The sequence below is a fragment of the Hyperoodon ampullatus genome (assembly GCF_949752795.1).
Source record: "Hyperoodon ampullatus genome assembly, chromosome: 5".
Taxonomy (NCBI): domain Eukaryota; kingdom Metazoa; phylum Chordata; class Mammalia; order Artiodactyla; family Ziphiidae; genus Hyperoodon; species Hyperoodon ampullatus.
The window spans coordinates 56906359-56923441 of NC_136918.1; the positions used below are offsets into that span (position 1 = coordinate 56906359).

At 36.7% G+C, this 17083-nt stretch overlaps 1 protein-coding gene across 1 annotated transcript in view; it reads left to right on the top strand.

Moving 5' to 3' along the window:
• SPATA16 (spermatogenesis associated 16) overlaps positions 1-15555 on the top strand; it is a gene marked incomplete at its 3' end in the record, with an annotated part of 219168 nt that extends 203613 nt beyond the window's left edge. Inside the window, exon 10 of the mRNA XM_079705228.1 lies at positions 15367-15555. Coding sequence (XP_079561354.1) covers positions 15367-15555 — 189 coding nt within the window. The remainder of the gene's footprint in view (positions 1-15366) is intronic.
• Between the last annotated feature and the right edge of the window lie 1528 nt (positions 15556-17083).

The window sequence follows — 17083 nt, forward strand, 5'->3', positions numbered from 1 at the left end:
ACTAATTATTAGAAAATGCAAATGAAAACTGCAATGATGTACCATGTCACACCAGTCAGAATGGCCATCATCAAACAGTCTAGAAATAATAAATGCTGGAGAGGGTGTCGAGAAATGGGAACCCTCCTACACTGCTGGTGGGAACGTAAATTGGTGCAGCCACTATGGAGAACAGTATGGAGGTTCCTTAAGAAACTAAAAACAGAATTAACATATGATCCAGCAATCCTACTCCTGAGCATATATTGAGAAAACCATACTTTGAAAAGACACATGCGGCCCAATGTTCACTGCAGCACTATTTACAATAGCCAAGACATGGTAGTGACCTAAGTGTCCATCAACAGATGAATGGATAAAGATGTGGGGGATATATACATGGATATCCACAATGGAATACTACTCAGCCATAAAAAATAATGCCACTTTCAGCAGCACAGATGGACCTAGCGATTATCATAATAAGTGAAGTAAGTCAGACGGAGAAAGTCAAATATCATATGGTATCACTTATATATGGACACTAAAACAATGATACCAATGAACTTATTTACAAGACAAATAAACTCACAGACATAGAAAACAAATGTATCGTCACTAAATAGAAAGGAGAGGGGAGGGATAAATTAGGAGTTTGGGATTAAAATATACACACTACTGGGCTTCCCTGGTGGCGCAGTGGTTGACAGTCCACCTGCCAATGCAGGGGACACAGGTTCGTGCCCTGGTCCAGGAAGATCCCACATACCGCAGAGCGGCTAGGCCCGTGAGCCATGGCCGCTGAGCCTGTGCGTCCAGAGCCTGTGCTCCGCAACAGGAGAGGCCACAACAGTGAGAGGCCCGCGTACCGCAAAAAAAAAAGAATAATAAAATAAAAATAAAATAAAATATACACACTACTATATATAAAATAGATAACCAACAAGAACCTACTATATAGCACAAGGAACTATACTCAGTATCTTGTAATAAGCTATAATGGAAAAGAATCTGAAAGTTATACATATATATGTACGACTGAATCACTTTGCTTTACATCTGAAACTAACACAACATTGTAAATCAACTATATTTCAATAAAGATTTTTCAAATAATTTTTAAAAAGTGGTGCTGGGAAAACTGGAACAGCTACATGTGAAACAATGTAATTAGAACATTTTCTCACACAATATACAAAAATAAACTCGAAATAGATTAAAGACCTAAATATAAGACTGGAAAGCACAAATCTTCTAGAAGAAAACATAAGCAGAACATTCTTTGACATAAATTGTAGCAATGTTTTTTTGGATCTGTCTCCTAAGCCAAAGAAAGCAAAAGCAAAACTAAACAAATGGGACCTAATTAAACTTAAAAGCTTTTGCACAGCAAAGGAAACCATCAACAAAACAAAAAGTCAACTACTGAATAAGTGAAACATATTTGCAAATAATATAACTGATAACAGGTTAATATCCAAAAATATATAAACAGCTCATACAACTTAATATAAAAAAAATACCTGATTAAGAAATGGGCAGAAGACATGAATAGACATTTTCCAAAAAAGACATACAGATGGCCAACAAGCACATGGAAAGATGCTCAACATCACTAATCATCAGGGAAATGCAAATCAAAACCACAATGAGATATCACTTCACACCTGTCAGAATGTTATTTGTGTTCTTTTTGAACACAAATATGTGTTCAGTGTTGGTGAGGTGTGGAGAAAAGGGGACCCTTGTACACTGCTGGTGGGAATGTAAACTGGTGCAACCACTATGGAAAACAGTATGGAAGTTCCTCAAAAACCTAAGAGTAGAACTGCTATATGATCCAGCAATTCCATACTTCTGGGTATAGATCCCAAAAAACGAAAACACTCATTTGAAAAGATACATGCATCCCAATGTTCATAGCAGCAATATTTACAATAGCCAAGATATGGAAGCAACCTAAGTGCCCATCAACAGATGAATGGATAAGAAAGATATGGGGTGTGTGTGTGAGTGTGTGTGTGTGTATATATATACACAAACAATGGAATACCACTCAGCCATTAAAAAGAATGAAATTTTGCCATTTACAATAACGTGGATGGACCTAGAGAGTATTATTCTTAGTGAAATGTCAGAGAAAGACAAATAGTCTGATATCATTTATATGTGGAATCTAAAACACAAAACAAATGAATATAACAAAAAAGAAACACACTCATAGGAAACATACTAGAGGGAAGTGGGGAGGGTCAGATAGAGGTAGGGGATTAAAAGGTACAAACTACTACGTATAAAATAAGCTACAATGATATATTGTACAGCACAGGGAATATAGCTAATAGTTTACACTATAAATGAAGTAAAATCCATAAAAATTTCAAATCACTATATTGTATACCTGAGACTAATATAATATTGTAAATCAACGATACCTTAATAAAAAAATAGAGAATCTCAGCAAAGAAATAGAAGACTTAAGAAGAACCAAATAGAAATTTTAGAACTGCAAAATACAATAACCAAAATAAGAAACTCAATGGAGGGGCTCAACATCGGAATGAAGGGGAAAGAGGAAAGAATCAATGAATTGACGATAAGACAGTATAAATTATCCAATTGGAACAACAGAGAAAATAGGCTGAAAAAAAAATGAAAAGATCCTCAAGGAGCTGTGAGTCTAAAACAAAAAATCTAATATTCATGTTAACAGAATCCCAGAAGGACAGGAGAAAATGGACAGGAATGAAAAAGTACCCAAAGAAATAATAGCTGAAGACTTCCATAATTTGGCAAAAGACAGAAAACTATAGATTCAAGAATTTGAGGGGCTAACCTGGTGGCGCCGTGGTTAAGAATCCGCCTGCCAATGCAGGGGACACGGGTTCAAACCCTGGTCCGGGAAGATCCCACATGCCGCAGAGCAACTAAGCCCATGCACCACAACTACTGAGCCTGCACTCTAGAGCCCGCGAGCCACAACTACTGAAGCCTGCGTGCCTAGAGCCCACGCTCTGCAACAAGAGAAGCCACCACAATGAGAAGCCCACGCACTACAACCAAGAGAAGCCCCCGCTCACCACAACTAGAGAAAGCCCGTGAGCAGCAAGGAAGACTCAACACAGCCAAAAATAAATTAATTAATTAATTTTTTTTAAAAAAAGAAGTTGAGTGAATCCCAAACAGGATAAACTCAAATTCACACCAGGATGCAGCATAGTCTAACTTCTAAACCTTAAAGACAAAGAAAGATCTTAAAGCAGCAAAAAAAAGAAATGATTCACTAACTATAGGGGAAAAACAATTTGAATGACAGTGGATTTTTCAGTAAAATATATGGGGGCCAAAAATAAGTGGCACATTTTTCAAATACTGAAAGAAAAGCAATTCAATAAAGCAAAGATAGGCTTTTCAATAAATGGTGCAAGAGTATTTGTACATCCATAGGTGAAAACAAACCAAAATACAAACAAAAAACTTGACCTAAGTCTGACACTTGATACAAAAATTGACTCAAAATGTAAAACTTTTAGGAAAAAACATAAGAGAAAATCTTTGGAATCTTAGTCTATGCAAAGCATTCTTAGACTTGACACCAAAAGTATGATCCATAAAAATCTAATTGATAAATTAGACTTCATCAAAATTGAGAACTTTTGCTCTGTGAAAGATTCTGTTTAAAAGGATGAAAAGACAAGTTACAGAATGACAGAAAATATTTGCAAACCACATGCCCAAAAAAAGACAAGTATTTCGATTTACAAAGAACTCTCAAAATTCAACAGTAAAAAATTAAAAAGTTAATTCAATTTGAAAGTGGGGAAAAGACATGAACAGACATTTCACCAAAGAGAATGTCAAATAAGCACATTAAAACATATTTAATATCATTAGCTATTAGGGAAATGCAAATTAAAACCTCAATGCGATAAATCACTCCACACTTATCAAAATGGCTAAAATAAAAATTAGTAGCAGCACTAAATGCTGGTGTGAATGCAGAGAAATTGGGTCACTCATACATTGCTGGTGGGAATGTAAAACAATACAGCCACTGAGGGAAACAATATGACAGTTTCTTTAAAAAACTAATTATGCAACTAACAAATGACTTAGCAATTATACTCCCGGGCATTTATTTATCCCAGGGAAATGAAGTCTAATGTTCACACAAAAACCTGTATACAAATGTTCATAGCAACTTAATTTATAATAGCCAAAAATTGGAAGTAATCTAGATATCCTTTAAAGAGTGAATCATTAAACTGTGGTGCATCCATACCATGGAATACTACTCAGCAATAAAAAGGAACAAACTGTTGATACACACAACAAACTGAATAAATCCCCAGAGAATCATGGAGTTATATACTATATGATTCCATTTATATAACCTTCTTAAAATGAAAAAATTACAGAAATGGACAACAGGTTAGTGGTTGCCAGGGGTTAAGGAGGTGGAGCCAGGAGGAAAGTGGGTGTGGCTATAAAAGGGCAACACAAGAGACCTTGTGCTGATGGAACTGTTCTATATCTTGACTGTATCAGTGTCAATATCCTGGCTGTAATATTCTATCAAAGTTTTGCAAGATGTTACCATTGGGGCAAACTGATAAAGAATACACAGATTCTTCCTGTATTACTTCTTACTGATGTATGTGAATCTGAAATTATCTCAAAATAAAAAGTTTAAAAAATATATACTCGGGCTTCCCTGGTGGCGCAGTGGTTGACAGTCAGCCTGCCGATGCAGGGGACACGGGTTCGTGCCCCGGTCTGGGAAGATCCCACATGCCGCAGAGCGGCTGGGCCCATGCGCCATGGCGCCTGAGCCTGCACGTCCGGAGCCTGTGCTCCACAACAGGAGAGGCCACAACAGTGAGAGGCCCGCATACCGTAAAAAAAAAATAAAAAATAAAAAATAAAAAATAAAATATATATATATATATACTCAAACCTTCAAATAAATTATGCCATTAAATGTGGAAAAACAAAATTTTATTTTATTTTTTAAAATATTTATTTATTTGGCTGTGTTGGTTCTTCGTTGCGGCACACAAGATCTTCGTTACAGCACATGGGATCTTTCGTTGCGGCGCTCACTGGGGGACACAGGCTCTTCACTGCAGCGTGCGGGCTTCTCTCTAGTTGTGGCGTGTGGGTTTTCTCTTCTCTAGTTGTGGCGCGGGCTCCAGGGCACGTGGTCTCTGTACTTTGCAGCACACGGGCTCTCTAGTTGAGGCTCAAGAGCTCAGTAGTTGTGGCGCGCAGGCTTAGTTGCCCCGCGGCATGTGGGATCTTAGTTCCCCCACCAGGGATCGAACCTGCATCCCCTGCGTTGGAAGGCGGATTCTTTACCACTGGAACACCAGGGAAGTCCCAAAAACTAAAATTTTAAAAAGCCATGATACATTGTTTCATGAACAAAGTGATAGCAAGGTTTCATAATTGCACTTTAACTGTATACTAAACATAATTTCTTTAAAGTGCTATCATTATGGGAATTTTCAATTAGGACTTGGTAATACAGTTTAGCAGGAACTTTTTTGCACATTTTGTAGCATATCACAGGTAGATGACTTAGATTTCCACATTGTACTTTTTTATGACTAAAATACCAACTAACATACAAAATTCACTAAATTTAAATGGAGAAATATGAGGCTTGTTTGTCTGTTTGAATGCTAGCCAAAAGCTAAAGGAAACTGCTATATTATGAATAGCAGAAACAACTCCGTTTCAGAAACTAAGTTTATTTTAGAAATTAATTTCAAGCCTGTTTGAAAACAATTGTCATTCTAATAAGAATTAAAATTCAAACCATTTTGGATGATAAATATTTAAAAGCATTTGGTCTGGAAACTAAACTGGAACAGAGCAAGGAAACTAATGTTATCAAATCCACTGTGGTCCACACTGCTAACCGCTGGAAAAACATCCTCGTTCTGTAACCACCACTACAGTCATAGAAACATGATATTTATTCCTGAGGATCAAATTCTTATTTCATCTATCTTTTGTCTTCTTAAAAGACATCTTTAAAAGCTTTGTTTAAAAAAAAAAATCCTTTGTGCACCCAATTCCTGATGCATGAACATGTACAAACATACCTAATCTTCTCTCCTAAATCCAGACTACATGAAATCCAATAGGAAGTCCCATTTCAAGCCCAGTGTCTTCCTTCTCTGTGTAATTTACCCATGTGTTTATGTTTGAGATCAACCTCCTCTAATTGCCACTATTGGAAAGAAACTACACTGTTTCCCAAGGTATATACTAAGCCTGTGCAGGGGGCACCAACAAAGTAGGGAACATCAACCGACAGGAAAAGTGAAAGGTAGAAATGATCAAAGTTATGTATGAGGCGAAAATTAGAACTTAAGTGAGCTATATGGCTTAGTACAGATCTCCTCAACTTACATTGGGGTTACATTTCAATAAACCCATCATAAATTAAAAATACTGTAAGTTGGAAATTATTTAATACACCTAAACTTCTGAACATAATAGCTTAGCCTAGCCTACCTTAAATGTGCTCAGAACACTTAAATTAGCCTAGAGTTGGGCAAGATCATCTAACACAAAGCCTATTTTACAGTAAGTATTGAGTAGCTCATGTAATTTACGGTACTGAATACTGTACTGAAAGTGAATACTAGGATGGTTGTATGGGGACAGGATGGTAATAAGTGTATGGGCTGTTTACCCTCGGGTCACATGGCTGACGGGGAGCTGCAGCTCACTGCGGCTGCCCAGCATCACAGGAGTATCAGACCCCATATTGCTAGCCCAGGAAAAGACCAAAATTCAAAACCCGGTCTCTACTGAATGCATATCGTTTTTGCATCATCATAAAGTCAAAAAATTATGAGTCGAACCATCATAAGTCAGGGACTGTCTATAGCTGTATTAATTTGCTAAGACTGCTGTAACAAAGTACCACAAACTGAGTGGCTTGAACAATAGAAGTTTATCAACACAGTTCTGGACGTTGATAGTCCAAATTCTAAGTGTCAGCAGGGTTGGTACCTTCTGAGGGCTGTGAGGAAGAATCAGTTCCATGCCTCTCCCCTCGTTTCTGGTGGTTTGCTGGCAATCTTTATCATACCTTGGCTGTAGGAGCATCACCTCAACCACTGCCTTCATCTTCATAAGTTAGTCTCCCTGTGTGAGTGACTGTATCCAAATATCCCGTTATCCAGTCATTTTGGGTTAAGGCCCACCCTAAAGACCTCATTTTCACTTGATGGTCTCTATAAAAACCCTATCTCCAAATAAGAATACATCCCGAAATACTGGGGGTTAAGACCTCAATACAGGAATTGTGAGCGCACGAAATTCAACTCATCCCAGTAGTGTTTCATTTTAAATGACTCTGGGAGGGAAAGGGCCGCCCAGATCTTCACAGTGACTCTCCTTCCCCTCACCACACCTGAATGACTCCCCTTCCAAAGCTCTATTAGGCCATGGCTGTGTGTCCCTTTCTGTTATCATCTCTCATCAGCTTTGCTTGTGTGGAGCTTCTTGTCATTTTTTTCCTTAGTTTGTCCCCATTTCTAACTCTCTATGTTCTAAAACTCAGTTTCTCCCCCAGCAATGCCCTTGGTCTCATGGCCAGCCTTTGCATAAGAAATGGAAACTGGTACTATTGCTTTCACCTCTGGCTCACATGCCTTCAATTACCAAATGAAAATAAGTTGGATAAATGTGCAAATGAAGCCACAGTCAGCCCCACAAAATGAGAGTGAGTCAGTAGCAATCCTCCTTCACAAGAAAGCTCTCAAGTGAACAGAGGGTCTCCTGACCTCAGGGCATCCCCATACTTCCCACCTACACATAAGATACAAACCAATTTTATAGTAAAAGATTATTGGAGAAAATATTCAAGTACTTTTTATCACGCCTATACTGAAAGTGACTACGAAGTGGTTTTATGTGGGAAAACATTTTAATCTGTAAAAACGTTGCGTTTTATCCTGGAATCTAGTAGAAAAATCTTAAGTTTCGATATGGTAAAAAAAATCATTAACTGAGAAAACGAATAATCTGATGATTGAAGAATCTGAAGCAGTTAATAGGGTAAGAAAGAAAGTGTGCTATAAACTACCTTCTAGTGTTAAGCTAATCCATAATAGGGGTCCTTTGGATGCAAGATAAAATATTGATACATCTGGAGAAAAAGATATAGGTCTTATAGATATGATCATTTTATAAGTAAAATATGACGAAGTACTGAGAACCCTAGTATCCATGGGTGTTTATATCAACCAATTCGATACCTTTCATTATATATAAAACTACAACAAAAGAAGTGGTTGGATCCCTCTCATTTCCATAGTGCTTCTCCAATGTGGTACAAGGCAAATTGCAATGTGTCCTTCTTCCACTGAGCACATTTCTGTAGAGTGAATCCAGGCCAAACTAAACATCATTAAAGTAGTACCTTAAAGTTGGAATGGATATTAAAAGCTTCTTTAATCCAACCCCTGGCTCACACATGACCCAAATAATTCATACCTGCCAAAAAAGTCATCTAATGTTTGATTTCCAATCTCTGGTGATGAGGGTCACTATACCTTACCCTAAAACCCCTTCCATTTTTTATACAGTTGTGAAAATATTAATATAATATCTACTTTTTTACTCATTTAACAACTCATTCAGCTGTTTATCACTTCAACAAATACTTATTGAGAACCTATTATGAAACCACCAGGCACTACACAATGTGCTATTATAATCTTTGTGGAGGACTTAGACATTTATGAAGAGCTTTCCACAAACAGCAAGCTATTTAATCCTCACAAAAACCCTGTAAATATACTCTGATTATTAATTTGTTATTTACACTAGAGATGAGAAAATTAAAGTTCAGAATTTAAGTCACATCACCAGTGAAAGAACTGGGAATCAAACTCGTAATTCTAGATAGTACTCTTTCAAATGTATAAACTAACACAAAACAAATTCATCACCCCTTCACATAACAATGCTGATATACCTAAAGATATCACAGATTCCTGTTATGTTTTCTCTTCTCCCCAGTAAACACCTCCAGATTCTCCAACGTTTCATCATACAATTTGGAGTTAAGACCCTGGACATACCCAGAACCGAGCATGATAGCCCTGATGAGACAGGACCTGACCAGAAAAGGGAAAAAACTATTGCTCCCTTTGAGACACATTTTAAATATTGTAGTCTATAATCAGATCAGTTTTGGGTAACCAGGGAATACTGTTGATTTACATTGAATTTGCAGCTAATATGTACTGTCAGAAACTCATATCTTCCCACTCCTTTCTCTGCCCCCTCTTAATTTTGTCTGTTATATAGTAGAATTTTGAGACCTAATCACAAGACTTTAAAGTATGTCAAACACCTACACTTAGCACAGTTACTAAGGCAGCAATCTCCACAGAGTGGAGGTCAAAAACACAAGGACTATTAGATAAAGTTGTTTAGCTTTTAATTTTATTTTACTTTTATAGGTATGTTTTATTTATTTGTGGTTTTTTTCTATTTACTGGGCATACACTTCCAGATTCAAGTGTTAATACTACCACTAAATAATAGCAATTCAAACCTATGCAAATACTTCACATAAATTGTTTAATTTAATCTCATTAGGACCCTGTGAAGCAATTGACGATGAAGAAACTTGGGTTCCAAGAAATTAAATAAGTTTGCCCAAAAGTCATCAAGAATATGCTGGAGCTGGGATTCCAACCCAGATATATCTGACTTCGACCCAGCAGGCTGTCTCTCTGCCATGACCACCTTTTTGTTCTGAATAACTGAAAGCGTCATTTTTTGTTTGTCTTTCTTAGGACTGTTTAACTGCCAAAATGCTTTTCACATGGTAAACTACAAAATAGTAGGTTGTTTTTTTCTTTTCTATTAGGAGGTTTCATCATTCTGACTTTTAGCCTAGCACTAGGCTATTATTATAGGTCCATTTTTTTTTAACACATTACTGATTATGGGACCTTTTTCTACCTCTTACATTTGTCTCTAATCAAACTCATCCTTTTTCCCTAAAACTGTCCATTGAATTTTATTCCTTACCTCAGTAAGATACCATCAATGTCTCAAAGGAGAAACTTCATAGTCATTACTAATTCTGCTCACCTTCTAACCCCAACACAGAATTTTTCATCAAGACTATAGCTCTTACTTCCCAAATATCTCTTAAATCCTTGATGCAGGCCCCAATATATTTTTCATATCATATTGCACTGGGCCCTAATTGATCCACCTGCTTCTAGTCTCCCTGGCTACATTCCACCCCACACAATGCACCAGATTTATCCTCCTAACCACATAGCTAAGTATTTTTCAACTTTTTATAAGCTGACCCCAATCTATATTTCCTGCTGTGTATATCTCTACTCTTTGTTCCCCCATGCCCACATCTATGTTATGTGACCCACCCCATCAAATAGCCCATGTTCTTTCACAACCTTGCTTTTATGGATGCCGTTTCCTCTGTCTGGAATGAGTTTCTTGTCCTGGCAAAGACCCAGCTCCTATCACCTCCAATACACCTCCACATTCCTTCAGATAGAACTCACTGTTCTGACATTTTTGCTAACAGAACTTTTTGTACGTAATTCTTATATAACCATTCATGCTTTGTTACAATCATGTTTTCATTAACTGCCTCTCCTACATGAATATGAGTTCCTCATAAACAACCATCTCGATATTTTTGCTTATCACCTTAGTACAGTGCCAAATATTGTACATAGTAGATGTTTAATAAATATTTTCATGAAAGAATGAAAGTACTTCCTTTGAGATCTGAGCTGACTAGAAATTTTCCTGTAATACGTATTGGTCTGTTTAGTTACCTCCACATTTCTTCCTAATTGGTATTATTTTTTTTTTTTTGTACTGTTAGAATTTCAACTTTGAAATCTCCTGTACTTCTCAGGCTGCCTTCTCTTTTATGGTTTCAAAGTCATCTTTGTTCTGAACTTTTGACTCCACAGTAAGTCATGACTGACAGACTTTTGTGCATAAGAATTTAAAAATCCTCAGAAATTTGTCGATAACAATTTCCTAACTCTTTGATGAGGATTACGATTGACAACCATATGATAGGTGAGAATCTGCCCTTTTACTGAGAACTTCAGTTCCCCTCAATCGTCTGGACTCCCCAAATTCTCTACAAACTCATTTGGTCTGATATCCACATCTCAGTAATGCCAAGTCAGCATTGGCGCATAGACAGACAAGAAAATGTTATCTGCCCATCTTGCAAATGGGAAAATTAGACCCAGAATGACCAAGGAGAATATCTGATATAGTTAAGCAAGTAGACCCTATACTAAAAAGAAGGTCTAATAAGGTCTCTGCTCCAAAAACTGGCTCATTTCCTTCCTTACATGCTTACATATTTCTTTGTGTTTTATTTCCCTAAGGGCTTTATAGAAATTTCTATCATTTGCAATCTGTTCTTCTTAGTTATATGAATCTATTTTCTCTTCAACCATCATTTTTCTTTCCTTGACTTAAAAAAAGAAAATAAAGAACCAGCTTTACTAAAAACATGTTGCAGCTCTCCTACACTTCAGTAAGTACAGAAGCTAAAATTGACTTACTTTACTGCGTGTTCTGTCATTATAATGGTATAATCTAAGAGAATAACCTCTGGTTTGAAAATTGTAAGGGCACATCTTAAGACTGGACAAACTTAAATCTGATGTGAGTACAAGTCATGGAATTTTTTGGCTTGGTGTGTCCTTGGAAATTATTGGGCTAACCCTTTCTTCACTAAAGGGTGGTGAAAACTGAAGCTCAGAAAGGCCAAGTGACTTTTCTGGTGTCACAGATCAAGATTATAAGCCAGGCCAAGAGCAGAACTCAACACTCCTGACTCTTTTCCCAGTGCCCTTTCTACTTTTGGCTGTTTCAAGTATGGAGACCACACCTTGTTATTACCTTGCCTAGACTCAAAGTTAAACAATGGTAATAGAATGATGGGATATGAAAGTGATTGATCTTTAAGAGAAAAGAAAGCTTTCTGATATGCTTCATACCAGTCATCACTTTGAGTATGGAAAAACACATTGGTTTCTGAACACACTGATGTCTTCAGCTCTATTATCAGAGAGTAGGATTGGTGAGGGTCTACCATATCCTAGTTATTGGGAATAGTGAACACCATGGACCTAGCTGCCTGCCTTATGGAGCAAACCCAGATGGGAAGATAGATATTATATAAATCATTATGAACAATTAAGTAAAAACTTACAATATGCAAAGAGATGAATCGGCTGCTGTGGGAATATGTTACTGAGAGCCCCAACCTGGTCTGGGTTAAGAAGTATGTCCCTGAGGCACTGATGTTGAACCTGAAATCCAGAGGATATGTAAGGGTTCCAATGGGAGTATTCCATCAGAGGGCATAGAATTAGGAAGATCAAGGGTGCAGAGAATGATGCACAGTTGTGTTTAGAAAACTGAGAGATGTACCACAGGGCTAAGGCAAATGTAGTGACAGGAGACAGAATTAGAGACAGAAGTGTAACCAGATCACCCAGAGCTGTGTAGATCATGTTAAGGGCTTGGGAATCCATTTAGGCATTTTAAGCAGGGGAAAATGTGACCATATATACATTTTTAAAAGATCATTCCAGTATTATTAGGAGAATGGGTTAAAAGGATAGCATGTAGACAGACCAGGCAGGAGGTGAACACCTAGGCCAGGTGAGACATGTACATAGTCTGTACTCTAGACCTCCCAGTTTAATTCAGCAGTGCCAATGACATAGCTTGTGTTTCTTCGTCTTTTTTTTTTTTTTTTTTTTTTATTAGTTTCTGCTTTATAACAAAGTGAATCAGTCATACATATACATCTGTTCCCACATCCCCTCCCTCATGCATCTCCCTCCCTCCCACCCTCCCCATCCCACCCCTCCAGGCGGTCACCAAGCACCGAGCTGATCTCCCTGTGCTCTGCGGCTCTTCGTCTTTTTTTAATGAAAGGCAAACCAGTTAGTCAACACTGCTCTTAATAAACCCAATCTTTAAAAAAGATAGCAGCCTTCTTTCATGTGTTTGTTGGCAATCTGTATATATTCTTTGGAGAATGTCTGTTTAGGTCTTCTGCCCATTTTTGGGTTGGGTTGTTTGTTTGTTTGATATTGAGCTGCATGAGCTGCTTGTATATTTTGGAGATTAATCCTTTGTCTGTTGCTTCATTTCCAAATATTTTCTCCCATTCTGAGGGTTGTCTTTTGGTCTTGTTTATGGTTTCCTTTGCTGTGCAAAAGCTTTGAAGTTTCATTAGGTCCCATTTGTTTATTTTTGTTTTTAGTTCCATTTCTCTAGGAGGTGGGTCAAAAAGGATCTTGCTGTGATTTATGTCATAGAGTGTTCTGCCTATGTTTTCCTCTAAGAGTTTGATAGTTTCTGGCCTTACATTTAGGTCTTTAATCCATTTTGAGCTTATTTTTGTGTATGGTGTTAGGGAGGTGGATAGACCTAGAGTCTGTCATACAGAGTGAAGTAAGTCAGAAAGAGAAAGACAAATACCATATGCTAACACATATATATGGAATTTAAGAAAAAAAATGTCATGAAGAACCTAGGGGTAAGACAGGAATAAAGACACAGACCTACTAGAGAATGGACTTGAGGATATGGGGAAGGGGAAGCTGTGACAAAGCGAGAGAGAGGCATGGACATATATACACTACCAAATGTAAAATAGATAGTTAGTGGGAAGCAGCTGCATAGCACAGGGAGATCAGCTCGGTGCTTTGTGAGGGGTGGGATAGGGAGGGTAGGAGGGAGGGAGACGCAAGAGGGAAGAGATATGGGAACATATGTATATGTATAACTGATTCACTTTGTTATAAGGCAGAAACTAATACACCACTGTAAAGCAATTATACTCCAATAAAGATGTAGAAAAAAAAAAAGATAGCAGCCACCTAATGGATATTTTAAAACAAGTATTTTTCTGTATCATTGAAGGAAGCTTCTTTTGTTGCATTAGGGTTGTAATTGTAACTGTGTTTGGACTAACTGCAAACATTATCACTGTAAAGAGCTTTGATTTAAACCATACATTTTCAGTGCAAATAACATTAGTGAGTAATCAACTCTATCGAAGTAACAGTAAAGTGCCATCCATCGTGTTTATTTTGATTGTGCTCTGTGTTAATTTTTTACTTATGGTTTTGGTGTAAGTTGGATAGTATAAATGGATGGAATACATAGAATAATGCATTGACTTCATGACAGGATCCAAAAATATTCTGTCAAATCACTTTGATGATTGCTACAATAATCAGATATCATAAACAATATGTACTTTTGGAAAAATTTACCTGAAGTAATTTTAGGTTTTCAAAAAGAACTGTTTTCACATAAATAAATTATCTTATTTTCTTAAGGAAACCAATGGACAGTTTTCATCACCTTGTGTGATATAAGACCTAAATATAACATATAAATGAGTGCTACCATTTATTACTCTCTTTTTGACAATCTGAATTATCTTTTGGATATTACTCTGAATGATAAATCAAGTGACTTAAAAGTAGAGCTCAAAATTGGAAAATTGAACTTGTAAGTGCTTTTATCTTAAGTAGACGATATGTTAATATACCTTGAAGAGTAAGTGCTCTAGCTTTGAGCTAACTTTAAGACAACAGGTTCTTCAGTGAGTGATTTTAGACTAATACAATATGCAGGTCTCGGGAATCAAGGTTAAGTATGAATTGTTTTTCATCATGAAAGCCCAACTCAGCATATATGTAAACTGTTTTGCTCTGACAAATAGTATAATACATTCAACCAACTGTCACTGAATAATGATAAGTTTTCTTTGGAGAAAGACAAATAATTTATTTCTAAGAACTACTGTTTTGTATATCGTTATTTAATTTTATTTCAACTTTTGATTTAAAAGAGAAATGGCTCTTGCTAAGACAATGTGGAATATTCATTTTTCTCCCAAGTTGGCCAGGGGTATACCAGTGCTAGAATCTCTGGTTTTGAGGGGAGTAGATTTTGTTTCATTATTCTTTTAGAAAATTGAATAATTTTTCACCATTTATTCCTTTTCGAAATCCCTGGTTTTACTGACCAGTAAAGACAGCAGGTCATGATAATCCCCAGTCCCATCCCCAATATATAGGACTGAGTGGTAAAGCAAATTCCTGCATGTCTGCTTCACGTTCCTAAAACAAAGGACCCTGAAATTAAAACAAAAAGGGGGCTTTTATATTTATATTTTAACTGTCTCCACCAGTTCTGTTCCAACATGGACCTGTATGTGCCATTTACTTTTAAATTCCTCACCATTTTCCTAAGTACACAAAACCTGGGGAAACAACAACGAATCTTGTTGTATCTGTTTATTTCTTCTAGGTTGGACGAATTGAAGACTTTCTATACAAATTAGAGGATAGTTTCTTAAAAACTAAAAAACAGAGAACTGCTCGAAGGCAAAAAAGAAAAATGAAGCAGCTTCAAACTGCAGCAAAGCTAGTCACTGGGGAGCAGGCGACACCACCGAGACGTTCCAGAAAAAGGGCCAATGGCACCCCGCCAGCCTGACTGTGACAGCCCAGCAACAAAGGCCTACGCCAAAAGAATGAGGTGGTGCTCCTCTTGGCAAAGACGGTCTACACTTCGTTAATCTCAACTGGAAGCAATAAATGTTCTCAGCAAGTTTGACCTGACTCTTGCTCAAATTCGTCTTACTTAGTTAAATAGCTTATAAAACAACCATTGCTGCCTCTTTCACCTGTCTTGCTCTTTCAACGTTGACTGAAGTATACCAGGTCTATCCAAGTCCACTTACAGTATATGTGCATATTCATGTGTATTCATTAAGGATTAGTCACATACCATATACAGATATGGATAATATAAATGCAGATTTTTTAAATTATAAAATGGATAATATACTTTCTCAATCCTTATAGAGGCAGCCCTATGTGGTATGGCTGATATCATCAGTTATTTCACTAACATCTGTATTCTTTCCTCTGGATCCTTCATATCCCCTCCCCTTAAATGACTCAACACAAATGCATATATTTGACAAGATAATGAGTCAAGAGCCATTACTCAAGACCTCAGTTAACAACAACAAGGAGGTCTGAAGATAGAGTAAGAAGATGGGACCCATATACAGAGTAAAACAAACAAGAAAATGTAAATTTTAAAAATAATGGAAAAATAAGATCTCAGAGTACATTAATAACATGAAAAGGAAAAAAGAAAATAAAATATTTAGTGCTGAATTTTTCATTATACAGTGAGATTGTAAAGGAATCAATAATTTAGCCTTACATATATGTTAGATTTGTGTAGTCGTAATTATGCAAGATATAAATATTTTGAAACTTTGAAATAAATTACGACCTTGATTTCCCTGTGGACCATTTGCTTAATTCTTACCTTTATCAAATAGTTTCCTCTTTTACCCCACTCCACCCAGAGATCATCATCATCGCCATCATGTTCCCTCAGGTTAGTTGTTAATATAATGGTAGTCAGTTAAAGACAGGGGCGTTTAAGAAACTCCTTTTTGTTTCTAGACTCACACCAGCAAGGCATCTCAGTTCTGTTCTCATAAGTATTGGAAAATAATTTCTTTCTATGGACACTTGAGTCTGTAACCAAATGTGGGAGTCTAAGACAAATGGCTCAGCCTCCCATCCAGCCAGTTCTGCTGTTATCCCTTTTGACCACTGTCCAGGAACTTCCTATTAATAAATATAAATATATATATATTCTTATAACATTATATATATATATATATATATATATATATATATATATATATCCTTATAACATCTCTAGGAAACAAAGCTTGTTGAGCTTTGAATTTAACTTCAGTGTTAAAATTTTATTTTCCAAAAGAATTTCTATGTTCTGTAATACTTTAATTAATTTTTTAATTGGGATGGAATCTTAGCACTGCCTGTTTTCTGAAAGCCCTGTTGATATTCAGTAGCTGTTCAATTGCTTTATCTTTGTTCTTCAAAAATTAGTGTTCTCTCATTCCACAGTGCTAAAAGATTATATTTGAAAATAATATAGTTACAATTATTAGATTATGGTTTCACTGTTTGAC